The sequence below is a fragment of the Colius striatus genome, chromosome 8, assembly GCF_028858725.1.
Source record: "Colius striatus isolate bColStr4 chromosome 8, bColStr4.1.hap1, whole genome shotgun sequence".
NCBI lineage: Eukaryota > Metazoa > Chordata > Aves > Coliiformes > Coliidae > Colius > Colius striatus.
Window position 1 is genome coordinate 26,138,533 of NC_084766.1, and position 27,570 is coordinate 26,166,102.

Below are 27,570 nucleotides of genomic sequence, written 5' to 3' on the forward strand. Positions count from 1 at the left end.
GCTCTTTGGAGTAGAGACCATGCTGGGAGGAGGGCTGTCATTTAGCATTGAGGCTGTCTTGCTGCAACTGTGTTTGGTGTTTGTAGCTCTCTCTGCCTCTGGTGGAACGTTTGCATTAGTGAAAACCAGTTACTGAATTAAAATGTGGAAGGATTTAGCTCTCACAAAGCTTGTCTTGGTAAGACCCACCTTTTAGGGGATGTGCCACTGATGGAATACCAGCCTTTCTGGTGTCAGTGTCAAGGGAGAAGGGGTAGTCTGACATCTGCCTGGGGAACATCCAAAACCAGAAACCTTGTCTTTCTGGGAGAAGACAGAGAAAGGAACCCAGGAGATCTCAGTTCACTTGCCACTGGATTGCAAGGTCAAGAGAATATGCATTTAGTGTATTGTTCCATGTTCCCCACTGCATCTTCAATTTGGGCTTGTGCTTGTGCTATATGTGAAAGAGCTGTGTAATTCCACCTGTCTGTATTCGCTAATAGTTAAAAGTATGTCTCTAGCTTTTTCTGAAGCAGGTGGATGAATAGAGGAAAAAATTCAAAGTTCTACACAAGCTCCATCAATCAGCGGGGGAAAAAATAAAGAAAAAAGATTTAGGTAGAAGATTTTTCAGTAAAAACTTACTAAGAACCAGAACTGAGGTCCCAGTCCTACCAGTCTTGCACCTGGTTATTTATCAAGGGTGTTCACATACTAGTGATCACTAAAAAGCCAAAGACCTGTAGCAGAGTAGGTTAAACAAAGAAGTGACTCTTAGAGGGTTAAGTTGCTCTAGTATTCAGGCTAAGTAACACCATGGTGCACTCACACTGCAGGAGCTCCCCTGTCCTGGGACAGACTTCCTTAGGTCTGCATATACAATGATGCCAGATTTTGGCAAGAATCTTGATCCTATTTAGGTAACAAAATCGATGGCCCCGATACATCATGAATGTTAAATATGAGCATGGATATTGAGCAGCTTTTGAGATGGGGGAATTTGGTAGTTGACAGGCTTAAAAATCTGGCTCCTAACAAAGGGAAATCAAATAGGGAGTTTTGAAAGGCAGCAAAATGAGTATGACTGTCAGGTGCCCAGTGCTCTCACTGGACTAAAATGTATGAGAAGTGCACAGCTCTCTTGAGCATCCTTAAATATGCCAGTTGAAGGCTGCAGCCAGATTCAACAGCTGTTCTTATCTTTTCTACAGTGTGCTGGAAGCTCTGGGGCCTGGGTGTTGAGGGAACATTGAAAATATGTGATTACTGTTGGTAATTACCTGATCTTTATTAGCTGCCCTACTTAAGCAGCAAATATGTTAGAGAAGGGGCTGTCAATATGTTCCATGTGATGGCATATAGGCAAGTCAGTATGTTGCATAAGACTTAGTCTTCCTTAGAAACTATGGCAGGAGGCTCTCCTATTTAGTCTTTTGGGTCCAATGTTTAGTTAAGGTCCTAGCATAGTCCTTAAGATAGGTATGGGTAAAGAAAGCCCATTGAAAAGGAGATGATACTCTTGACTGTGAGCTGTGAGTCAGACAGTGGTGGCCATTTCCTGACAGCAACCTGTAAGCCTATAAAGACAAAGTTGGTTGGGTTCAAAGGGGAAAAAAACCCAGAGCAGACCCAGTCGTTATGCATCAGTTTTATAGTGCTTATAAAATAGCCATTAAGAACTTAGACAGGTGATGCAAGTTGCAGAAGGTGAGTGAAACATCTGAGATGGTGGTTGGCATTGCTAGAAAGCATTCTAGGAGGGAGAAATAATTATATTCATTCCTGTTTGCAGCCAGCAAACATGGGTACTACTCATTTGTTTCTGTTCTACCTTCAAAGTCTTCAGACTACGTGACACTGTGTTTCCACTTCAAAGCAGCAGACATTCTCAGCCTGGGGACCCTGCCTTCTGCAAGACTTGCACAAGCAGGGTCCCAGTGCCCTGACAGAAACATTGTGCTTGCAGGCCTTTTGGGTTAGGATTGTGTAATGGCACTATATAATGTTGAATTTAATTATGAGGGGCAAAGGGATAAGAGAGGGAGACAGATTTAGTAAAATGGGTTGAGTCTTGCTTTAGCTTCCTTATGAACATGAATACTGCTCCCCAGACTGGGACAATATGAGGAATGACCTGGTCAGATCCCAAGGGCTTACTGGGTACCTTTCACTTGCTGATGGATGTTTTTCATAATCTGATGGAATTCAGCCTGTTACTATTACTTGAGTCCCTGGAATGGCCCTGTCCCTCTATCACCTCTCTTAGGAACAGAAACCAGATTAATAAATGTGTTACAAATACCTTAAACTGGCAGTTTCCCAGCATTCAGTGATCCAAAGTCAACAGTAATGAGGAAGCAACGTGCTCTTTGGCATTATTCTACTTTTCTCTCTGTCTCAGGTGCAGTTTGACTCCAGGAGTATTAATACACTGCTTGCTAGCAATGGGTTGGGATAACTGCAGAATAGATTTGTGGCACCTCCTCCCAGCTGTAGGCCCCAGAGATGCCCTGGGGATTTACTTGCATCATAGGAAATGTCTCTAAGCATATTCAGAAGGATAATGCAGACAGCACGTTGCTCTTCCCACCTGGTTTTGTTGTTGTGGTTGTTTTCCATTTCTCTCTCTGAGGTCTGTGCAGGAATAAGCAGGTCAGCATAATCACTTTGTTATGAGAAATGTAGAAATAGTATTTTTTTAATAAATTCATTAAGGGGGAGAGTTAATTGAAATTTTTCAGTGTTTTTAGGGAGTATTGACTTTGTATCTGGTCTTCTTACCAGTGTAAATCCTTCAGCTCTCCCCTGACAGCTGCAGTTAACAGAGATGCTTAAAAGTTGGGACAACCTCAGGAAATATCCCCTGAGAGTGCATTGAAATGTTCTGGGAAACCACCCCGTTCACCGCAATAAACACAGAGAGCCAAAAGCATTTCTGACAGCCACAGCTGCTGTATTTTGGTCACAGTTAGGATGCTCTATAAAAGGGCAATTATGGACACAGATAACTACTCATAAAAATCATAAATGCTGGATGGGATCCCAAGAGACTGCCTACTTCACCTTCCTGTTCTTCAACAGCTCTAATGATGGAGATGCCATAGTCTCTCTGAGAAGCCTGATTGCTTTGCAATGCTTTACTATCCAGACATTATGTATGTCTATCATACCTTAGGAGTCTCAACCCTTGTTTTCTTGTCTGATCCAGGACTTTCACAAAGAACAGATTGTTTCTCCTCTCCTCTTAGCAGCCTGTGAAAGATGTTGCCATCTAACAATCATAGAATAATACAATATTTCAGGTCAAAAGAGACTCCTGGGAATTATCTAACCCAACCTCCTGCTGAAAGCAGGGCTGACTTCCAATCTAGCCCAAGACCCTGCTCAAGTTTTGAGTATTTCCAGGGACAGAGTTACCACAGTGCATCCAGGCTCTTGTTCCAGTCCTTAACCAGCCTCCTATGACCCTGGATTGGTGTAGCCTTTTCATATGAGGATGGCATTGTTGATTTACAATCATCTATTTCCCTCCAGCAATGTCCAAGCCTTTTTGTGTAGGACAGCTGTATTTCTAATTGAATGGGCTACTTCCCTGTCCTGTATTTGGGTAGCTGATTATCTCTGCTCAAGTGCTGCATTTTGCATTTGACCACAGTGAATACGACCCGATTCCCATTGAATACCATCCTGTTTCCATTGAGTACCATCCTGTTTCCATTGAATACCACCCTATTTCCATTGAATACCATCCTATTTCCATTGAGTACCATCCTGTTTCCATTGAATACCACCCTATTTCCATTGAATACCATCCTGTTTCCCATTTCTGAGCCTGTTTCCAGCTTGGCAAGACCATTTTGACTTGCAAGCCTTTAGCATACTAGCATCCTTTCCTGGCATAGTGTTGTCTGTACATTCCATGGTAATGCTCTCTTCTACTGAAGATATAATACTCTTTTTCCATCTGTGGGTGGACATATAGGTTCATTTATTTGCATCTCTCCCAGAGTGATGACAGAGGGGCAGAGAAAGAGTCATTCTGCATTGGAGTTTGCTAAAAATTGGAATTTGCAGAGACAAAACAGCAAATAGACTTGATCACAATCCATTTAAAGGTGGTTCCAGTGTGTTCAGCATGTCTGAGATCAAGCACGAGACCGGTTAGCAGCAGAGACAATTTATCTGGAGGCTCTAGAGAGCAGAAGAACGTTGTTTAAATGGATTTCTTTAGAGTGGATGAATTTTTTAAAGTCCTGCTTTGAAAGCTAGCTCTTGGTGGGAACTCTGTGCACACAGTGAGCATGCTTGGCCTTGAGCACACGTGTCTGGTTTTAGTTAAGCCATGCTGGCCACACTCATTCCACCCTGCACATGATCTCATTCCGTACTCCTTGTCATGGTATCTGCACACCATCCAGCAATATATTAACAGTGTGAGTAACGTGTCTTATGTTGATTATGCTGTCACCAAGGGAGAAGTGTGTCTTGTCTGGTAAGGAACTTGGATTGTTTTAAACAAAGCTCTAAATGCTGGAGAAAAGTCAAGAGCTTGTGCCTTGTGTTAGGAGGAAGAGCTGGGAAGGTGTGAGCAGGCCCTTGAGTCTTGAGTAAGGCTGTTTTGGGACTTGGAGCAGCTAAAACCAGAGACGACTGCAGTTCCTGCACTGACAAGCTCTCCTTGCACCGTGGAAAGGCCAGTGTGCTTCATCAGCTCATACTCTGTGACACTTGGGGTACCTCCAAATTCTTCTATCAGTTCAGGAAGAAAAATGCTCCTAATAGTCTTTATTTTGCATTTAATGAAATGGCTGGGTCGGTGTTAGAAATGCAATGTGCTGTGTGTCAGCCGAATGGAAAACGTGTCTCCGGGCTGCAGGGACAAGAGGGAAGGCTTGAAAAACTTGTTCAGCTGCTCAGTGTTCATATTTGTTCTGTGTGCAGTGAACGAGCTGAAATCTGTGCCCCCTCTGGGCCTGTTTACAGCGTGTGGTACCCACAGGGCAAGGTTTCTGCTACGGTCATCTGTCAGATTGGAGAGGAAGGGCCGTTGCCAGTGGCTGTCATTAGGGACTGCATCATGCTCTCAGTGTATTTACTGAGCTAAACTCCAGCCTCAGCTCCCATCTGTGCGATAAAGGAGGTGCCTCTCTGCAGTATCTCAAGTGTGAGAGCCCCCAAAGCCTTACCAACTTCACATTGTGCCTGGGAGCAAAGTGCTCCTCGGTTGAAGAGGCGTAAACTTGAAGGACTGAAGGCTGAAGCTAATTGCTTTTTCTCCTGTATGCAGTCCTTGGAGCAGATTTTGACCCAAACCTGACCTCCCCCTCAGTCCCTGTGCTATACTGCTCATCCTTGTTCTGCTAAACAGGGCAGGAGAAGCTGGCATCAGCAGCTGCCGTGCTGCTGCTTGGTTTGCATGATCCACAGTTGGCATTTGGAGTCCCTGTGTCCCAGGTTTGGTCCTCCTTGGCTCAGTGGCCTCCCTGCAGATAGGAACAGAAGGACAGGCTTTTCCCGGCCTCCTCCTGCTGCTTTTTCTCTGGAGAGCAGCCTCCGACTCATCGAGGACACTGCGGATCCAAGCCCTCTGTGTCTCTTGGCTCCTTATATGGTAACATGAAGAAGTCTTAGCGTGTTAGTTCTGATTTGGAGTTACCCTGGTTGTCTTCTCAGCTGGGGAACTAGAAACTTTAAAACCAAAGGCAAACTAGTCCTTCCCAGCAGGAACCCATTTGTCCTTTCATGCACGTGTGCTGTGTCTCGCCACTGTCTTACCGCAGACCATCGGTAACAACGAGATTCCCCCACAAAACCTTTGCAGCAGCTAGACTTTCAAGCATTTCCCTTTTCTTTCCTTCCTTCTGGAAAGGGTTTTAAGGTGTTTGTTGTTGCAACAGCAGTAGAAAGAGACTGAGATGGAGGGAGGGTGCCAAGCAGGCTGTGGGACAGAGCTGGCTTTTCTGGCAGACAGCACGCTAACACAGAGGTGGTGGTGGGCAGTGAGAGTAGGAGGCAGTGGAGCTGGGGACACCTAGAAGGGACTTGAAGGAGTTCTGCATCCTTTGAGCCATCACATCCAGATATGCAATGAGTGGAGGAAACAGTCCTGAACAGATGGAGAGATCTCCTTTATGACTTATCCCTACCTCTGGCAGAAGCTACCTTACAAAAAAGGCAGAACAGTGTGCAGAGCTGTTTTCCTTATTGCCAAACCTTGGAGTTTGTCTCTGGCAAGTCCTTGAAGTGACTTTGCATGAATTTGTCAGAGTCTGAATGATGCAGTTTTGCACTGGCTTAGCAAAGAGTGCTTTGACAAGGTGGTGTCTTTTTGTGCTATTTGTCCAGTCCACCCTCCTGCAGGCTCCAAGTCCGTCACTGGGTGTAGTGCTGAGGGTGCATATGAGTGTGAAATCATAAGGAAAGTAACTGTACCTAATGACCTGAGACACGTTTAAGGGCAGAAACAAAGGGTTATGATGGCTAAAGGAGCTCTAGCAAATTTCAGGGCTTCTGAGAGCTCGATGTCTCTTCAGGGCCAGCTGCTAGCATTTAAAAAGGCATATGAATGTTTTTCCTTTAGCTGTTCCCTAGATTTCATGCCGATGAGACACAAATCTCGACAAGCACTGAGAGCTGCACCCCCAGCCACATATCCCCAGTGCCTCAGCAGCTCTGCTCTTTTAGAAGTAACTGTAGCTTTCTTTTCTCATGGTTGCAGGTTCTACCACCTTAGCCGAGCGGCTGGGCCTGTCCACACCGAGCTCTCCCACATCCAGCCCCAATTCCCCCACCGTCCTCTGCAGCGGCGTCTCTGACCCCATACTGTCTACATGTGGCTCCGGCCCCCTCTGCAGCTCTATCAGTGGTGAGTGTGCTGGGATCCCTTTTCCTCTGCCTCCCCCTCCACTGCCTCACACTTATCTCCCAGCAGGACTTTAAAACCCACAGTGATCAACAGAGTCTCCCGTCAGTTCCCTGGGGGAGGAAGGGAGAGCCTCTGCAAAGGCTATTTTCAGCCTGTTTTACATAGAAGCTGCTCAGATGCCTAGACAGCAGTATTTCTCCAGCTCTTTTCATCATGAAAGGTCCCAAGGGAGGCGGCAGCGTTGCTGTTCCGTGCGTGGCCCTGTGACGCACAGTTCCTTCTGGAGAGCCGTGTGGCAGTGACATGTTGCGTGCCAGCTTACACTGGAGCCACGGGTTCGGCTACAGCTCCCCCTTTGCTCTCTCCACACACCTTAACTACCCTCTTCAGAAAAAGGCATCATTGATATTTCTGATATGCCAAGGAATTCCACTGAGATGTGGATAAATGTACATGCAGTAGAAAGTGACAGGCTGTTCTGCAGTGTTTTTTAAAGCCCAGGCACCTGCACAATCCCAAGGCATCAATGGTGGGACATAGAACTTACCAAATCCTTGTCCATGTTGTCCAAACCAGGAGTGCTTTTCACTGCAGGTACCTACCTGTCTGAAGTCCAATAACTGGTGACAGCAAACATTCAGAGCTTTTAATGGGTTTGGGGGGGAAAAGTGTGTTCTCATTACCTTGCTACCTCATCTGGCTTCACTGGTGAGGCCTCGTTACATGCCATGAGCATGATTCCTTTGGCCCCTCATAGATCTTGGAGCAATGGCCTGCTGTGAGCTAGGTGCTGTCCACGTGGGTACCACCCCACCCGTGTCCTGTGGAGTCCTCATGGGTGATGTGTAGCCAGGCATTGTGTTCCCAGTTCCTGGATTGTGCCTACAGATGAAGCACTGCTTGTCTTGGGATCTGCTGCCACCAAGTGCCACCTGGCCTCTCTCTTTTCAAAGCAAATGGTTTAGTTTGACTCTCCTGATTTTTCCTCCTTTGTTAATGCTTAGGCAGTGGTTTGAAAACATGAAGCTGTCCTTTGTCCCTGCTGCCTGGGAACAGCTGTCTCTTGGGTTGCTCTATGTGGGCAGCAGATCCCAGCTGCTCCTCTGCTGCCCTGAGCCTTGGCATGTGAACCAGGACTCAGCAAGTCACAGGAAGGACCCCCTCATCCTGGAGCATCCATTTCTGCTAGGGCATGGTTTCTCCCTCTGTAGAGGAATTACCCTGGGATGGCAGGAAGCCTTTTAAGCAGCATGAGTGACCCTGTTCTTTGTGTTTCAGGCACAGCTCCCAACTCTCCGATCAGCTTGCCTGAGTCCCCCATCTCCCCCTCCGTCGCAGGGCCCTGGGGAGATGAATGCACCATCTGCTATGAGAACATGGTAGACACAGTCATTTACTCCTGTGGACACATGTGTCTCTGCTATTCCTGTGGGCTGAAGCTCAAGAAGATGGCCAACGCTTGCTGCCCCATTTGCAGACGGGCCATCAAAGATATCATCAAAACATATCGCAGCACCTAGAGCAGCAGCAGACGCTGTGGTGGGGACTGGGCAGGTGGGGAGGAAACAACACAGGTCTTGGTCTCTATTAATCATCCCAAGAGATTAAAAAACCATCATCCGCCATCATCCTGATCCCCTCTTCCATGAAGAACAGATGAGACAAGCTTAGATGCTGCTCTTCTACCCTTCAAACAAGCCCTGGGGCTGAACTCCAGTGTGTCAGGGAAGTTGGGATGGACTGCTCTCCCTTGTGGATTTTATCTCTAAGAAACCCAACCCAGCTGGTGCAATCATCCCTTTTCTACAGCGTGCCCAGCAGGAGGAGTCTCCAGTGTTCAGCAGAGACAGGAAGCAGTAAAAAGTTGAGTGCTACACATCTCCTTCCAGAGACAACCCCCATGCAGAGAAGAGCTTAGCAGAAGAGAAAGAGGTAACATGTTTCTGCATACAACCAACCTGACCAGAGGAAACCCCTTAGAAAGGACAGTGTGAGGCAAAATTTGACCGAGGGAGGGACATGCAGTGAGCACATTGCCAGCAGAAAGGCTGAGGCCACTGCAGAAGAGGACCTGGGATTTGTGAAGCAAAAGCCAGCCCATGTCTGCAGGCAGAAGAGCAGCCATGTGTCAGGGCCTTAAGGGCTGTCGCTGGCTCCTCCCTCACTGTTTCTTGGCAGAGGCATTTGTGGCACATGTGGCAGCCAACACCAGCCCTGGCCTTGCTCTCTCTCCCAGCAGCATCCAGCCACCTCCTGTCGCCATCCTGTTGTGTGAGGAGCATCTCTCACACCCCACCATCGCCGGTTTGCATGAGGTCTCCACGCAGCACAAGGGATTCAGCAGCATCTCTGCCTCCGTGGGCCTGCAGGAGAGGAAGATATATCTCCCTCAGCTTTCCTCCCCCTGCTCTCCAGACAGCACATGTAAGGGAGAAAACAAAAAGAACCAAACAAAAAAAGCTCCAAGCCCACTGGGGAAGAATGTATAAACCCACATGTCTATGGGTTTCATTTACTGGTAACTTTATCACTGTGCTTTACAACAAAACCAGCCAGGTGGTAGTCAGCCCTTCACAGCCAGCCTCATGTGTTAGGAAAAAAGGAAAAAAAAACCCAGCCAGCTTGCAGGGTGTGGTTTGCTTTGGTTTGTGTAGATCAATCCCCTTCCCTCCTGGCCTCATGGCTGGCACCCGTAATGGTGGCCCCGGCTCGCCCTGACAAACGCTGCTGCGCCAGGGCTGCTGGCAGCAGCACCCTCCAGCCTCATCCTGCCGCCTTCTAGGGAGGCACAGAGGGTAGAGACTGTGTGTGGGCCGTGAGAGGTGATGCAGGCCAGGGCACAGCAGCAGTGCCCTGCTACATTGCCCACCAGGCCAGGCTTAGGAAAGCCATGGAGTTGCACTCCTCCTGCCAAGCCTTTCCCTGCACCTCAGCATGTGGCCGCTGCCAGGGCAGCGTGGCAGAGGGATAAAAGCATTTAATATCCACAGGCACTCGCTGCAGTGGGCATCGTGCCCCCCAGACAGTGGGTGGTGAAGGAGCACTTGCAGAAGCTGCTCCCAAGAGCACCTGGAAAGCATGTCCTCAGCCTGTTCTCTCAAGGAACTGAAAAACGAGGCTACTGGCTGGAGAGCACATGGTAGAGCCTTTCTCCAAAGGCACCACCATCACTGCAGCCTAGCAGGGGGTGTGCAGCTACCCCCAGCCTGCCCCAGCGGGCAGTGCTAACTTGAACTCTGATATTCTGGTTACAGGGATTTATGTTGTTTCTTTGCATACCTCTCACATACACCCCTGACCCAGCCCTGCCCTGAGCTCCAGACCAGCTCTCAAAAGCCCCAGAGCATCATGGCTCCTGTGCCCAGATGCCCTCACTGAGGGGTGGGAAGAGGCAAGTTTGGCATGAGTCTGGGGTAAGTAAGAGCAGCCATGGCTGGAGCAGAGCCAGGCCACAGGCATGCAGCCAGCCTCCAGCGGGCCCCAGGACACAGCCATGACCATCAGACACAGGGAGCCTGTTGCAGTAGTTACACAATCTCCATTGCAAAGACTTTGGAGAGGAAGAACCCAAGAGGTAAGGAAGGTGTTGATGAAACAGTGGATGTGGGGAAACGTGCAATAAGCAGCCTCCCGAGCCTTCACCACACCAGTGGGACCAGTTCCCCTCCGCCCAGGGCAAGCCAGTGGGTACCTTTTATTTTTCAAGAAACTCCATCCATGGTTACCAGTGCAGTGGTGTGAACTCCCTTTTCACCTTTTGAATTCAGAGTGTTTTAATATATAACGGTGTTTGCTTTCCTGTGGACCAAACTCTAGGAGTTAGCAGAAGCTGAAAGCTCCCCCAAGCATCCGAGCTCAAACATTGGGGTTGAAACCCTGCTCCCAGCATCAGCTGACCTCCAGTTGTGAGGAGGGAGGAGAAGAGCAAGGCTCTCTCCAGGGAGAAAAAAAACAACAATAAAGAGCAAAAGCAGTAACAACAATCCTAACCTTTTGTTTTGTTTGACTGGTGTAGGTTCCCACGTACCTCCGTGTTCTTGTGTCCTTTGCATTTCATTGCTTTACTTTAAGATGTTTTGTGTTCTGTTTAAAGAGAAGAATAACTCATTGTGGAAAATTGGATAACTGTGATTGTGAATAAAGTTGATTTAGGTATCCTGCAGCAGCATGGGCAACTGGTATTTACCACTTCCACGAGCATGGCAAAACACAATGGGCAGTACAGTGGCAAGAAGCTGAGGTAAGAGCAGTGGTGGCATGAGAGCCTCTTCCCTGGGGGGCAGCTGGGTGGAGAGAGCTCAGGCTTTCCTTCAGTGCTTGAGGATGAGGGGGTGTTAAGAACTGGAGAGTAAATAGCCCCCTGATGGACCCCATACACATGTAAAGAAGAAAGGAAGCCACAAAAATAACAGAGGGCTAACCTCTGCCTGCAAGCTTAAGCCCAGCACTCCTGAGCCTCTTCACATCTTCCCCAGAGGGCAGTGACAACTTCTTTACTCTCATTGCCTTGTCTGCACAGTATCTCCTAAGTGCCTCTAACCACAAAAGCAGCTCTTCACCAGCACAAGAAGGAGGAAGCATGCTGTGAGGAAACCCAGGACCCATGCTGCTTGGCCTGGAAGGGGCTGGGTAAGGTGGCTGAAGGTGAGGCAGAGCAGGAGCAAAATAGCCTAGTGTCCCCAAACCAGCTGTCCAGAGATGTGACGGTCACACACCTAACAGGAGGATCCCAGCTCTGAACTGAGCAACATGTTGAGAAGGCCCACTGACAAGCCATGGTCTGGTCAAGGGAGATGCTAAGGCAAGGTGCAGATGCTTCCTCAGCATGTAGCAAGGGACACAAAGGGGATTTGGATTCTCCAGAGTAATGGCAGTTCCCCCAAAACCTAAAGCTCCTCTGCTGCAGGGATCTGCTCAGAAGCACACCTGCCACACAACTGTGTGAGATTTCCTCCTAACCCTTTTGCTTAATTATTGAGCAGATGAGAGACTGGCTGGATCACTCTCTCTTGTCATAGGACATATTTGAGTTGGCATCTTTTCCCTCAGTGTGGGTGCTCCATCAGCCAAAGGACATCCCAGAAGAGGTGTTCTCAGCCTCTCCAGATGAAACTGTTTCACTCAACAGCTTCTCAGTGGCCTAAAACTTTTCAGGCTGGGTAAAGCAAATCCACTTCTACAACCCAATTTTCTCCAACAGCATCCTCAGGAGCTTTTAGCTGTTGGGACAAGGCAAGCCTGCACACACCTGTGCTGTACTCCATGAGCTGTGCCCAGCTCTTGCTTTCTGAAGGACAGGAAGATCTCTAGTAGGTTTGGAAAGCCCTCTGGAAAGCCCAGCCATGGAAAGCCTCCTCATCCCCTCAGGACCAAGGGATAGAGCTACTCAGCACAGACTGCTCTAGAAACTGGGGATGCTGACCTGTGACAGCCCCTTCCAGATGTACTGAGCCCAAGCACTGCCGTGTGTTAGGATAAACAAAGTGCTAACACTGAGCTGAACTCCCTGGCATCAGCAAGAAGGACCAGGTCAGGTACCCCTCCCTGTGTTTCCCCTCTTTGACACCTCCAGTCTGTTCATTCCCTCCTGCAGCTGCCATGTGCAGTAGCTAGCAAGCTTTGCATCCTCAGCTGCTGAGCATCACTGGTGTCCCCCTCCCTCCCTCCCTCCCTCCTTCCCCAGGCCATCGCCATCAGCTCACCAAATCCACACCAGATCTGCAATTTCACCATCGCTCCCAAGCTGTTCTCCACCAAGACCAGCCCTGGTGAAGCATCTGCAGCGACGAGGCATCCCCGCACCGCAGCCCTGCTCTGCTTCAGGCTGGGCCACCCCCGGAGACCCACGGGCCGCACGGAGCTGGCAGGCACAGGAGGAAGATGAAGGCAGGAGGGAGGATGCTCTGAGAGTGGTCTGGGAGCTGCAGAGCTGGTCCAGCATCGCCACCTGCTGCTCTCTCCCCGGCACGACTCGCAGCATCTTCCCCTCTACTTCTCACTGAGGTTGATTTTACTCTGGTAGTGGCTCTCAGACAAAATATATAAGGTGACACATTTAGCATATAGTGGCTGCATCAGCCCAGAAGATCCCTTTCAGCCCTAAGCTGGATGGTTCATTCTACACACAGGAAGAGGGCACAGCCCCCAGGCACACTTGTCACTAAGTTTGTGTCTTAAAATGCCCAGGACCATGCTGGTATCCTTCAGAGAGCTGGGGTGCCCCGACAGGGCTCTTCACACCCCATCCACCCAGACACCAGCATGGAGGAAGGTCCCATGAGCTCTGCTAGCAAGTGCTGTGCCTCCTGTGAGAGCTGGCTCATCTCAGGGCCTGGGCAAGGCTCCTTTCTCCACAGGATGTTTGTGAAGTGCTACAGCACATGGTGAAGGCATAGCCCCACGCTAAAGTGAGGGATGCATTCATGCCAAATCCTTCCCTGCTGATGGAACACATTGCAGAGGGCCCACCCCACAGTCCTGCTTTCCAAGGTGGCAGCCAGGCACTAGGCATTTACACTACCATTTACTAGGCACCCACAGGTCTGCTAACAAACAAGAATAAAGTGGACAACACTTCATAGAAGGCTCCTATAGCTGGGTTGGAAATGGAAGTGCTAGAAAACCTCATTTCCTTTCTTCTCTTACATCCCTATTAAAACCCGCTCCTTCCTGATATCCCCCACTCCATTGCTGCTTTCATTCTAGAGGGATGTCCCACATAAGCAGGAGGAATCCATTAGGAGAAACTCTTCAGTTTTACCTGTCTGCTGCTTCACACAGCAGAGAATTTCTACTTGTTCAGCTGTTTGGGGCCTCCAACCTTCAAAGCCACATAAGAGGAGTCCAGTAGGACCCAGCAGTTTTGAAGGATCAGACCATAACACCTCATGTTCAAGCACCACCTGCTCTGCAGCTGCACACAGGGGTGTTAAGAGCTCATCCCAATATACAGAGCAACCTTTTGATCACAGAATCAAAGGGCAACTCATTTTCTTCTTAGTTTGGATCTAACACCACATCCCTCTCCAAAACACATCATGATAGAGCATTTTAAACCTTAAGACCTTGTTCACAACACACAAAAGGCCATCATGTTTGAAGGCAGAGGTGAGCAGTCCATAAAACTGTGGATTAGAAAGGAGACAAAAATACTGCATACAGTAACAACTCGGGGCCAGGGCACAAGAGAAGTTCCTTAACCCATTTAAGCCTGAGCTGAAACTTGCAATTGCAGGTACATGTCAGTTGCCAGTTACTCTGTGAAAGCTAAATTCAGTGGTTTGACAAACACAATTGGAATTAAAACAGTACAGGAAAAAAAGAAGAGAAAAAACCAGCCAAATGAACCATCTGGATCACAATTAAAAAGGTCAAAAATTTATTTTTCCTTAGGGCATAAGAGGCAATGTAAACAAAATACCAACAAACAAACAGACAAAAATCACAAGTCAATTCTTACAGTCTGCAAGCATTTGAAGATAGAGTACCCTTTTCCCACCTCCCCCCAGAACACTGCAAGCCTGTTCAAATGTTAACAAGCAACAACTCTGGGCCCTGAAGGCCCTGTGAGCTTTGCCGTGTCCCAAGTCGGGACTAAGTTTCTCATGTAAGAAGGACACTGCATCTGTTTTATCAAACACTACAAAAAAAGAGTCCAACAAAATATAAATATTACAGATAAAGATCAGATTTAGCACCACCTTTGGTCCAAGCAATCAATGAACTGGGAGATGACAGGTACAGTCTGTTTAGCGAGTCCTTTCTGCCTGAGTCTCCGAAAGCGTTAGAGGGTCACATCGCAAGAACTTGTGGTAACTCTGAGAAGACGGCCCTCGAACCCCTGGCAGTCCTCCACACCCTCCCCAGGGCCTGCCCAAATCAGGAGCTCTTTTATCAAGCATATAGTTTACTCCAGGCCCTTCTCAGGCTTGTCTTTTCCAATATGCTCATGCCCACCACATGGCTATGGCTTTTTGCAGAGGTGTCACTACCCAGCTGCTGTGCCGCAGCACTAGTGTGGGCCAGGATATACAGTCACAAGGGTTGTGACAATCTTTGGGGAAAAAAAAGAAGTTCATGCAGCACCTGGCAATATTTTACATTTATTGCAACTTCCACCTCTAAAAGTATCCAGAACTCAATTTGCCTTTTCCTCCAGGAGGTTTTAAGCAATCTTAGTTAACCATTATTAAACGTTGTTCAACTCTAAGATAAGACCAGTTCTAATAAATGCCTGAAAAGAAACGCCAAGATCTACTTTTAGGCACAACAGTCTGAACTTTTTGCTCTGCATCTTCACATGCACAATTGCCCAAGACAATTTGTGTTTCTCATTCCCTGTTGAGAGACCCATGCAGAGTTTTCACCTTTACAGGTACAGACATGGTTAAAATCTCCTAAACAAACATTTCTTGTTACTTCACTGCTTCAGAACCTGTTGCTCTAAGGGGAAAACTCCAAATCTTAACTCTGAGCACGCAGGTAGTCATTTGGTAGTCATGGAGAAAAGGGCAGTCCCAAGTGCAGCCCCTGTCCTGCAGAGGGCAGAAAAACCCTGACACAGTCACACCTGTGACATGAGCTGACACAGGCTGACCTGGTGATGTTTACCCGCCCACTTACTGCACTTGACCTATGACATAACCATTGAGGACAGCTCTGAAGCCAGTTCTGGACTGTGCACTAATGTCACATAGGGTCTGGATTAGGGGGAAGATCACACTTTGTGCAGCTGTTTCCCCTCGCCACTGTCACATCCAAATGAAAAACATTGTGCTGGGATAACTTCCTTAATTCTCACTAGGACAGAGATGCACTTCTGTTGTCCCAATGACAGAACCAGGCCTACCATACCGTATGTGTCCTCAAAGCACCTCAGGCCCCCAGCTGGTCTGTGCTAAAGTCTGAGAGACACTTCTGCAGGATCACTTGGCAAAAAGGAGACCTATGTCATCCCACTGGTAATGCATCTTTTGTCTTGGCCCATAGAGGAGTTGCTTATCTTCATTAACTAGTACTCTAATCTGTTTAGATTTACCATGTTTACATGCAGACTCTGGGACTGGTTACAAAAAGGCCTCGTGTACTGTGGCAGTTCAGACAGACTGAGGTGTCTGACCTCTCATTAACAGTAACTTGCCATCAATGGCCAAAGGTACTGTTAAGGGCAAAAGATGTCATTTGTCTGTGTTTCAGTTTTACTGGGATGACTGAGAAAGGCAAATTTTTCTGTCATGCACGTGATTTCTTTTTCTAGGAAAGCATCTTGAAGAGACTCAAGCAAATCTGGACCCTTGCAGGAGCTGTTCCCTGTACAAACAGTTTTATCCAACTGGTCACCATCATTACACAAATTGGACAACACGTGAGCCTGCAGTTACTATTTCTGTCTCTAGCTCACACTTTCTATAGGTACATTAAGGAGCAATGCCACGAATGTCAAAATACCTGTCAGCTCTGAAAGAATTAATACTCAGCCAAAAGCTCTAACAGCTGTACGATGAACAATATCGACTCCACTACCTGCAGTGAGGCTGCGTTCAAGGCCATAAGAAAATATGATCCAAAGCTTTTACCACAAAAAAAGGAGTTTCCCCAGACTCATTTTCTTCCTCTCTTGGCTTAACTTGCAACCCAAACCAAACTAGACTCCTGCCCATAAGCTTTCTTAAAAGAAAAAAAAAGCTCTCAGTTATTCCTTCTCATATACACTGCAACAGAAACCACACCAAGCTCTAGACCTTTTCCCAAGCAGAACAGACAGAATGGTTCCCATGTTAAAAAGTAAACAAACAAACAAAAGACCAAAAAAAAAGCATCACCAACTTGACCACACACACTAAGACCAGCCACACATTTCTCTATCTCTGGTCACCGACATACTCTCCCCCAAGCTCCTACCAGGTACATTCCCACCACCTAACCACTAGAAAATGGAGTGCTACACCAACACAGAAATTACAACAGGATCTAATACTCAAGGTCAAATTAAGAACATCAACCATTCAGGAAACTCACTACAAAACCTCACTTAGATCAGGCCTAGATGGATATTGGTTTTTTTCCAGATACAAATTTGGGCCAGCAAAACCCATCAGGGTTTCCAGGTCAGACACGTGCAATTGCTCTGCTAAGAGGGGAGCACAACTGCTCACATTTCAGCCTTTATTCAGCAACAGTTTTAGGCTCCCAATAACTGATTGCCCACCATTTCTAGAGATAATTTGGGCTAATTAACAGCTACAGATGTACACACCCAACTGAGCTGCTTTCAACAGCCACCTCGAGTTACCTGCATCTAAACTTCAGCCCAAGCAGCCATCAAAGTGCTGGGAAGACTTCTCCTGACATGAAATTTGATACAGAGTCTTAACTGAGGAGGGTCATCTGCTTGTCACCAAACGTTGCAAGCAGAGTAGGAAGCACTGCTGTCTGCAATGAAATCCATAATAAAAGAAGGGCACTGATTTGGAGTTTGCCAGCCAGCAGAAATGCACTGTCTCTGTATGCTTATTGACCCCACAATACTCAGTTTGGACCCTCAGTACAAAAGAGTCATTGTAATGCTACACACGCTTTGCTTTTGCAATACTCCAGGTTTGAACTCATCACAAGTAATGAGCAAGTCTTTTCAGCAAGCCTACTCAGCATGCTGCAGAAAAATTCCTCCTAGAGACTGGAAATAATTATAACTTCCCCCCCTCCCTGCCCCCTGAAAATCCAAGACAGGAAACAGTTAAGTCAGCTATTCACTGAACTATTTCATTTTTCAAAAAAGGTTTATTTTTAATTCCTGTTTCATTTGTTTCACTTCTCTAATTGCTGCAGGCTAAGTTCCAGTGACTGCACTGTTCTCTTCTGTCCTGATTCTAAGGATGGAAACAAACCGAATCTTGGTGCTCAGAGGGACCCCCAGAGGCAGAACAGAATTTGATGCTCCCCTGGTCTAAACTCCAGTTACGGGATTTTGTTTCTTTATTACTACTTCCCTGGTGACCCAAAAGCAGTTCAAGTTCTTAAGCCACAAAAGAACTGTTTGCACAGAGAAAGCTGCCACATTTCAGACATCAAATACAAAGCCACTAACACAGCTTTGAAGGGGAATATCTGGAGCAGTCTGAAATATTTAATATTAAAAGGTTGTACTTAAAAAATTCTCCTGCAGTGCCAAGTGATTCTCCCTCCCCTCTGTTGTTCTCCTCAACCAAGCAGGGACCAAGACAGACGGGTACCATTGTAACCAAATAACCCTGAGCATCAGGGAAAAGATCACCAAACCATTTCTCCCACAAGTGCCACTAGTGCAGGGTTGTTTCACAGAGCGCCAATGTGGGCAGACCTGGAGCAGCCACTTTTGCCTGCTCCATTAGCTGAACCTTGGTGCACGCAAACTCTCAGAACATACAGACTGCCTCAGCTACAACAGACATGTTTGTCTTCTCATGGTGGATCATTGGCTTCAGGATACAGATTGTCATAGCATACCACAGAGTGAAAAAAACTCAACTTTTCTCAATAATGAAAACCCCAACACAGAGCAGTGACATATTAAAACCACCTACACAGAGAAAGCACCTGCAGTGTCGGGCCCACTAATTTACGGCCTTATTAGAAACATCTTTTCCCTTGTATTTTATTTCTCTCTCCCTTGCCAATATAGTTACCTCTCATTTCTTTCCCAATTAGCATCATAATTCCCATTATTCTGATTCAGCAACAAACAGGAGTCTCAACTCAGGACAGTAGTGGCTTATGCCGACAAGAACAGGTCTGTAAAACGCCAGTGTGAAGCTTTACACCAAATTTATTTACTTAAAAAAAAACACAAACCAAAAAAAAAATTGCACTCTTCAACTAGAATCAATGCTACCTTGATGCAAGAACAAATGTAGAACATTGTTGATGGGACCAGCCCAGCCCTGACATAATAAAATGGGAGAAACTAACTCGTTCTGCCTATGCACGTGCAGTTCAGCTCTCACTCCAGAAGCCCCAAGTCCTTGTGTGAGGGCACCCAAGAAAAAAAGATCCCCTCGTTCCACCCTTGGCAATACATGCACACACCACAAAACTGACACCCTGAAGTAGAGTTATGGGTGATTTCCTACAGACGTCTGTGCTTTGCTTCAAGTTGGGTCAAAGATGGAGGAGGAAAAGCAGCAACGGCAACCTACATGGCAACCCAAAGCCAACTGACTGTGGGGGCTTCTGGATCCAGCCCTATGTACAGTACTTTATTTGAATATCAGAGCCACACACAACAGACGTGACCACTGAGCAGCACAGAGAGAGAGAAAGAGAAACACAAACACTGGGCAAAGCTAGCAGAGACCATCAAACAGTTCAAGTGTGCAGACACATTGCCTATGCATCGCCACGTTGGTGAGCCCTGCTTCTACCAAGCAACTACAAGCAAATGAAAACAAAATAACTTAGACAAACTTTTGCTCTCAGACCTTTATGTTGGTACTGTTGGCAGCTATCAATTGCTGCACGTATACACAGCACTTTGCTACACGGCTAAATAGCATCTGAAGTTGCCAGAGAAGGAGCTGCCAGTGATGGGAAGCCACCAGCAAATAGCAGCAAAGCTCCAGTTGGTTTTAAAAAGCTGCAAGACCTGCAGGGAAGTGGATCATAGCACTTGAGCACCCAGACTCAACAGCCTCGTGCACCTTGGAGGTACAGGAACCGAGTGCACGGTGCTTCCTTTCACTGAGGACTGTCTGTGCTGAGCGCCCGCAAGACGCTTCACTCCACTGCAGGTCTTCTGTCAGTGTAATTCTACTGATGCTCATGGACTTCTGGCCAGTTTAGACAAGAGCACGGGAAAGAATTAAGCTGGCTCCTCAAAACCAGATTCACTTGTAAGCCATTAGAAGTCTTCCAAACTCTTGTAATTGATACTCTTTCAGCACAGCTGCAGAACTCAGGTTTTCCTGTTTGAATGCAAAGGCCTCTGGTAGTATTAAGGCTTTTTTTGACAAACTTAAGAACAGCAGGACAAAAACTAAGCAGAAAGCTGAGGTACATCCCCTCTCCAGGGACACAAACTAGAGCCACAGGAGATGTACTTCCCAGAGCTCAGAGAATCAAATGCTCTGGCTTTCACATTTCCCTTGCATGTAATGAAAACCGTCCAGTTTTTCAAAGGTAGTAGATTTTGCTGCCACCTGGACAATCACATTATTTTGGACAGATGGAAGTTCTCCTTCCATTCAAATAGAATTTAAGACAAAACCTCTTTTGAAGAGCAAACTTTCTGCCCAACTTTATTTTGGACCTGAGAGATCAGCCTTTGCAAGCCAAGAAATATGAAATCAACACCCAAATCAGCTTTGAAATTCTGCAGGTGAGAACTAACCCAGATAAAACAGGGACTTTTTTTTTCCTTAGGTTAACAATGAGGAAAGAAAAAGAATAAGGACCTGTACAAATATTTCCATTGCTCTCGCAGTAAATACAAGTAACAATAGAGTATCAGAACTTGGGACTGCACCAGCAGAATCATTTTCCTTTCTGAAGTTGTCATCGATTCTGAAGCATGACAGAGGATGCAACCAGCAGAGACATGCCAGAGGACAGTATCATGCATGGGTGACATACAGAGTGTTTCAAGCATAGCTCAGAAGTCTTGTACTGGTGAGGACGTCAATGCCCGTTCTATACGTAATCCGAGCAACATGCTGCATAATCCTTATTCTTTCAATAACAGGTGATGCTTTTTTTACTGAAAAGCATCAATTCCCACCTCAAACCACCCCAGCTATCGGTCCCTACCTACCCAAGGGTCCTGTTTTCATCCAGCCACCCCTCTCCCTGCACTTCTCCTTCCCCTAAGAGTGCATGAATAGAGAATTGCTAACATTTCACACTGCACGTTCCACTCCAAGTCCTGGATGAGGGGCCTGTTTATTCTATGAATATTGCACTTATCCACTCATTGGATTTGTTTTTTTTTTCCTCAAGAATGCAGAGTATTTGGGAAAAATAGGAAAAAAAATAGTAGGATACAACATAGGGAAATATGAGTTATTAACAAGCTAGCTATGAAGATCTAAAATTAAATAGTACTAGTTCTATTCTGTTAATACTAGTATTATGAAAATAATGAATGCCTTATCAAATTCCCTTGTTTTTCGTATAAGATAAAAGCAGTAACTTTCTTTTTAACTGAGGAAAGCAATGAATATATATTACAATAAAATACGACTCATTAAGATCTGAAAAAGTGATGAAAACAATTATATAATGCCTTCGTCAAACTCATCACAATGGAAGGAGGCTTTGGGGTGCTGATCCACAAGGGCCAGATCCATTTTTTGTTGCTCTACCCGTGTAGGCCTGAAATGGCACTTTCTGAAGAGTCGGACCGTGAGCCAATTGCGCTGTTGTGTCTTTGCTATTATCGGACACGTGCATTTCTAACGCTTCCTGTCGGCACGCGCCTGGTGGATCTTTTATCTTGACTTTCTGGCTTGCAAAAGGACTGGCACTAGAGCTGAAACAATTGACAGGAATTGCCTCCCACTGGGAAGGGCTGCTAACAAAAACATACTCTTGCTGTTAGGAGAAAGCCTTTGGGAAGGGGAGACGAGGGAAACCGGCAATTAAACATGTCAGGCATTATATAAACCTCAATAACGAACTCAGAAGTGCTCATTATTATTAAAGTTGCAGTATACAGCAAGACACAATTTTCACATTCTTAAAATTTCGATTCTCTGGCGTTGGGAGTTTTCTGCTGGTCCAAATTCAAGACTTTGTTTTGGAAAGCACGGACAGCGGGCGAGAGCGAGGCGGTGGCAGCAGCCGCCTCTCGCCCCGGAGGAGGGCCCCCTTCAGCTGCAAACGGCTTTGCCCAAGCCCTGCAGAGCTCTTCCTCTTCGTCTGGTTCACCAAGTAAACCAGACAGAGAGAAATTTCAAACAGTACTATTGATTTCTGCATTGAGTGTTCACTGAGGTGTACGTTACGTTTAAATATTGCTCTTGATCCAGTGTCAGTTCTGACAAATTTAGTAAATAAAGCTTAAGGCGACATCAACATTTTAGAAAAGAGCTAAAACACTTCTAAGCACTATGCTGTCCTCTGAGGCACCCTGCCAGGTTTTCCTGCCCTGCAGTCAGCTTTTCTGATTTAGCTTAAGGCCTTTCCCTCTGTTTCACAGGTAACAGTGGAAAAGATTTGCCATTTCAGGTCTCAGTGGAGCCAACCAAAGCTGGCTGCTCACTGGTGGACAATCCTTTTCCTGATATCTCTCAGTGGAAAGAATCAAAACCAACCAAACAAAAGAGATCAGTGAGAGATGCTGTGACAATGGTAAGGTAGGAACCGGGGAAACTGCACTGGAGGTATTTGCTTTAAAAGTGCCCTGTCAAACACAAGTGATCAAAACAGCCACCAAATAAAGGGAAGCCCAAACCAGAGCTTTCCCACCAGGTGGGAAGCCTGGCGTGCCAGGCAGTGGCCCACATTCATTTCTAGCATCAAGTAGGTCATTTGCATCCCATCCTTTCGGCTGGTGCAAGTGGGGGCAGAGGGAGGAGGGAGGTCAGGAGCATGGTTTTGCAGTCCATGAAGCTTTTGAGATGGGCTAAAGGAGCAATTGAGCCGCAGGACACTGGCCTGCAGCTTGAGAAAACCCTGGCAGTACTGCAGGCCCCTCACTGCCTCATCCCCTGTGCTGCCTGGAGCTCAGCAAACCACCTCCCTGCAAAAGCCAGAGCTGCACAAGCGATCCAGCAAGGTGCAAAGGGAATTGGGGGCCAGACTTACGTCTGCTACAGACCTGGCCCGTGTTTCACTGGCAGATCCTGAAGCCCTCACACTAACCTGCATCCACTGGGGACCAACCTCATGTGAGGCACAGGGCAGCCAGGCACCACAACCCTCTGCCAAAACCAGCGCTGTCACTCCAAGTCCTGCAAGGACTCTGCAGTTCAGAGGCGCTCCAGGCTCGGCTTTGCTGGGTGCAAACGCAACGCCTGATAGTAGGCTGGGCTCTGTCCTCTGCGTGCTGCTCTCCTCTCCCTGGGTAGGGGCTCTCGTCATGCCACACCACACTCAGAGAATTCAGTGGCTCAATGCAGAAGATCTGGGAGCTGTGCTTTTACATCCCCCCAAAGAGATGACCTGGTGGGAATGTCTTTAAACAAAACTTTAGAATATTTTAAATAAGTTAATTCTTAATAAATATGTGCTTCAAGAAAATGATAATTATATACTGCACCTTTAAATAATGCACTTAGTTCTCTGCATTGGCTTCCATTTTGGTTTCTTTTATTGTTAAAGTGCATTAATTCAAAATAATGAACCACTTCCGCATCATTATTGTTAAAATAAATCATAACAACATTAATACGAGTCACTAAGTCACTACTATTAGTACTGCAATCTAGCAGATAACTCTATGTATTGCTCTATTTAATACTGTCCAGCAGAAGAATATAATACTTCTATTATAATCTCACAACAGCTCCAGCAGTCTTTAATGGCTGCTACCATATTAGTACAACTACAACTGGGGAGAAGTATGAGAGACGGGGCCACAATGCCTCAGATACACACCCAGGAAGATGTAGCTAACTGGATATATACCTATATATTACACGGTAAGACGTTAAGGTACAAAGAGGACCCTGCACACTGTGATAGGAGCTGTTGTGCAGATACACCTCCTTCTCCTGCCACCACAATTCAAAGGAATCCCAACCTAAGAGCCTCCCTCCCCACCTGGATGCAGAGAGCTGCTCGAACCACAGCACTGTTCATAGCCAGTTGTGGCGCTTGGATGGTGTTTTTTTCAGCTACCAAAAGGACATCAGTCAGGTTAGCTGGAGGCAACTCTCTCAATGTTACCATGGACATTAGCAAAAAACCCCAAACCACACACAAAAGATAATAAAGACAAGAACAACGTGTAAATGGTGTAATTTTTTTTTGGCAGAGAAACATCCCCAGTAACACACGATACCGTGGTGCTATTTTACTCAGCTCCTTGATCCCAGCTATTTTAAAGTCTTTATAACCTTCACCTTTCCAAGCCAAACTGGTATGAAACTCTGGTGGAAAAAAGAAAAAGAGGGGCACGTATCATTTTGTGTAAACCAGTAGTGAAATTGGTCTGCCTCCTCTCCCTTAAAACACATTTACAATGCTGCCTATTATTTAAAGGAACTAGATATTGATCTTGAGTGATTAACAAGGCCATTAAAAAACAGAAAAAGCACGACTTCCTCAAGTACAGCAGGGATTTAGCCCATGGCGTTTACAGTACAAAAAGTTGGCTACCTCACCAGTAACTCCATTTTCCTAGCCTTTTCCAATGGATACCTCTTCCATATCCCACCACACCATCCCCACCGTGTGCCACGTTTCAAAGCATGAGTTAAGAAAGGTTAACAGAAATGGAACTAGAAGAGGCAGCTTCCTGGTTAGATGCATTCTAGACCTAATTGTTTTGATATTAAACCTCTGAGCCCAAGAAGCCCGAGTACACTTTCCAGTACAATGTACTTTCTTTTGGATTCAAGTGGGAACAGAAACACATATTTGGCTCCTGCTTCAGTTTTAAGTCTCTTCTAGTAAAACAAGACAAAAATAAAGTAAATCCAGAATGCACAGAGAAGACAAAACCAAAACACAGAAGAACAATTCCCCAAAAATATACAAATTAAGAATGTGCAGACTGAATTTGATGGCTTTCTCCCCCCTCCCCCCCATTGTAAACACTGATGTTGCAGAAGGTTACAGCTATTTCTAACTAATACCTCGGTGGGCCCTGCCAGCAGTCAGCACGCTTGGATTTGGACCAGGATCACAAAGGCAGAACACATTTGACAGCTTTGTCTTTAGTGTGTTAAAGGACCTTTTGTACATTTTGATATTATGATGAGTTTTGAGAAACCCAGCTCTGGGAAGAGAATCAACCAGATCACCTGGCAGGAGTCAGACACCGAACTAAATATGGAGCCTACGAAGTAACCGACGTGCTTAAGCGTGGGGTTTGTAGGTTTGTGTTTACAAGCACCAGTAGGCATTGCTGCCCTACAACACCTGAAATCCCAACTCAAAGAACAAGACAGAAGGAAAAGAAACAAAAAGCCCCCACCCAACCCCACCAGATTGCCTTTTCCGGTGAGTTGGCAGTAACAACAAAACACAGCTCTGAAGTCAGAGACCAAATCTCTCTGCGACGAAAAGGCTCCAACTCTGGACCAACCAACTGTTGAAAACAACAAAAAAAGTGAGCATCTCCAAAGGCTTAGAGTCCCTCTGTGTTTCAGAAACTTCCATTCACTTCGCACTGTAAGTTGTGGAAACGCATCCAAAACTTTTGGGTATTCCACGTATGGACAAAAATGAGGAGAAAGGGAGCCAAGATTGTAAAACAGTTTGGCACAAACTCCCCAAGTAGATGCATGTGTATTTCTCTCTCACGAAAGGCACACGTTTGGTTTCTTATCAATAATGGGAAAGATGGGATGTTATACCCTGTTACACAGACAAGATTATTAACAACTTCACAAAAAGGCATTTGACTATGCTGCACCTTCCTCACGACACGTTAACCCCACAAACCTCTCCAGAACATGGCAGATTTGTCCTCAGCATAGACTCCTTTGTCCCTTTGTACAGACTGGAGCACAGGGAAACGTCTTTTTGTGTAGCAATTAGGGGGTTTTTTTCCACATGTACACAGCAGGAACAGTATAAATTAGAGAGGTTAAAGGATATTGCAATATTAGTTCTTTTTCTCCAAGTAATTTGAGGGCACCCAGCCTTTGAATGGCTTCACACCATTCATGATCTGGCAGTACCACCAGCCATTTGGGTTCCTTTCGAGGACCTCCATGCAGACACCTTCCTGAAACCCTGCAGTCTCTTCATCCCCTTCATAGTCTGCAATGGAAACGTAGATGTCCTTGAGATTGTTGTGGATGAACTGGGATTTCTCGATGGGCTTTGGCCTGACTGTGGACACAGGAATCCCGTTTCTCTGGGTGGGGAGGTTGGAGGTGGTCTCCGAGCCCTCAGTGCCCGACTTCTCAGGCTGCTTTCCCTTCGCGTCACCAGGCTGCGCCCACGCGTTGCTGAAGGAGGAATTCCGGCGGACGTTCCTCAGATGATCCGTAGCTGTTAAAGACTCATTTCTGCGCAAGGAGCACGACAGGTTGTTTTCCTTGGGTGGTGGAGACACAAAGACTGACTGGGGCCGGACGGCAATCTGCCTCACACCATTCCTCATTTTGACTGGCCCTGATGGTTTAGAAAACCCCCCGGGGGGTTTGCTTGGGATGGGCGGCGTTGCGCGCTTGCTCTGGTTGATGGTGTTCAAAGCCTGAACCCTCTTCTCTATCTTCTCTAAACTGTTTGACTTGTTTTCGTTTTTCCTGTTCCTGGCAAACGAGGCATCAGTCTCTGCTGCTGTGGTTTCTCGCTGGTTATCAGGGAGAGCCAAATAATGGGAAGGAGCCCAGCCTTCCGTGTCTCCGTATTTCAGATACCACCATCCGCTCGCTTGCTTTTCCAGCACTTCCACTTCCACTCCTGCTGGGAAGCAAATTTCTGAATCCTGTACCTTTTGGTATGAGTCAGTGGTCACATAGAAACATCTGGAGTCATTTTCTTGCTCAGTTTTGGCTGGATGGCTGGAGCAGAAGATGCCCCGGGAAGGAGCTGTAATGAGATCAGCTGAGCTCCTCCTAACGGGATCGTCTTGGTTCTCAGAAGCTGTGTGTGGGGGGCTCTCAGACTCTTCACTTCTTGAACCTTTAAGTCCCCCTCTGAGTTGTCCAGTTGGCCTCAGCTGACGCCTTAAAGTGCTGATATCCATCTTTTCTTGGCTCTGAGAGTCTGCCTTGCTCAGGAAGGGTTTGGGCCTAACGATTGGCTTCGCTCTGATGGAAGGACTCTGCACGGGCTCTTTCTTCATGCCTGCTCGCGGCACGCTACGTAAGCCGACGTCTGAAGCTGACCTCGGCTTTGTCTCCTCGCTCCTGGAATAATGACATTTTCCAAGATCAGGCTGGATATTTTTGTCTGTCTTAAGCTTCACAAGTGATGATTTAGGAGAGCTGGAAGACGGAGAATTCCTTCGGATCAAGGAGAGAGAGGAGCTTTTCTGAGAATCAGAGTCTCCACTAGATTCTTTATTGGACAAACCATCTTCTGCGTAACGCCTGAAGCCCTCGTTCTCATAGATGGTCTCTTCTTCGTGAGCAACATCATCTGAAGACTCTCCTGCCTTGAACTTTGCTTTCTGAAGCGATGACACGGGAGAGGGCTTGAGGGGCTGAAAGAGTCTTTTTTCAGGAGTGCCCTCTTCACGATGACTTTCACTCACTTCACACTCCGAGTCGAAGCCAAAGGCAGGCACATCGTACTCGGGTTCTTCGTATTTCAGCTTGTGGGGAGAGTCCTGGGTATCTCCCAAAGGAACTGTTCCAGGAGTTGTTCCTTCTTCAGGGTCTTTTGGTTTACTGGGAGGTGCTGGGGGAGGAACTTTTGGGCGGGTTAAAGTACTGGTTCTTCTGTTTAAATTTGGCTTCTTCCTCTTGTCAATGTAAGATGCTGGAGCCCACCCTTCCTTCTCTCCAATCTGCACGTACCACCAGCCACCAGAATTCTTCTCTATAACCTAAGAGATTACAAGGAATATGTTACTCAAGACTAAAAAAATCTCAACCAATTGCCTTCCATTCCTCCCCTTTCGATCCAGT

General features: G+C 46.7%; 2 protein-coding genes across 9 annotated transcripts in view; one reads left to right on the forward strand and one right to left on the reverse strand.

Annotated features, from left to right (window-relative positions):
- Positions 1–10,961, forward strand: part of NEURL1 (neuralized E3 ubiquitin protein ligase 1) — a 90,128-nt gene extending 79,167 nt beyond the window's left edge. The window contains exons 5-6 of the mRNA XM_062001346.1: positions 6,701–6,847; positions 8,126–10,961. Of these exons, the coding sequence (XP_061857330.1) occupies positions 6,701–6,847; positions 8,126–8,367 (389 nt within the window). The 3' untranslated portion in view covers positions 8,368–10,961. The remainder of the gene's footprint in view (positions 1–6,700; positions 6,848–8,125) is intronic.
- Positions 10,962–14,226: 3,265 nt separating this feature from the next.
- SH3PXD2A (SH3 and PX domains 2A) overlaps positions 14,227–27,570 on the reverse strand; it is a 264,938-nt gene continuing 251,594 nt past the window's right edge. For all 8 annotated transcript variants that reach the window (XM_062000848.1, XM_062000847.1, XM_062000855.1 and 5 more), the window contains one exon: positions 14,227–27,488. In XM_062000848.1, coding sequence (XP_061856832.1) covers positions 25,593–27,488 — 1,896 coding nt within the window. In that variant the 3' untranslated portion in view covers positions 14,227–25,592. The remainder of the gene's footprint in view (positions 27,489–27,570) is intronic.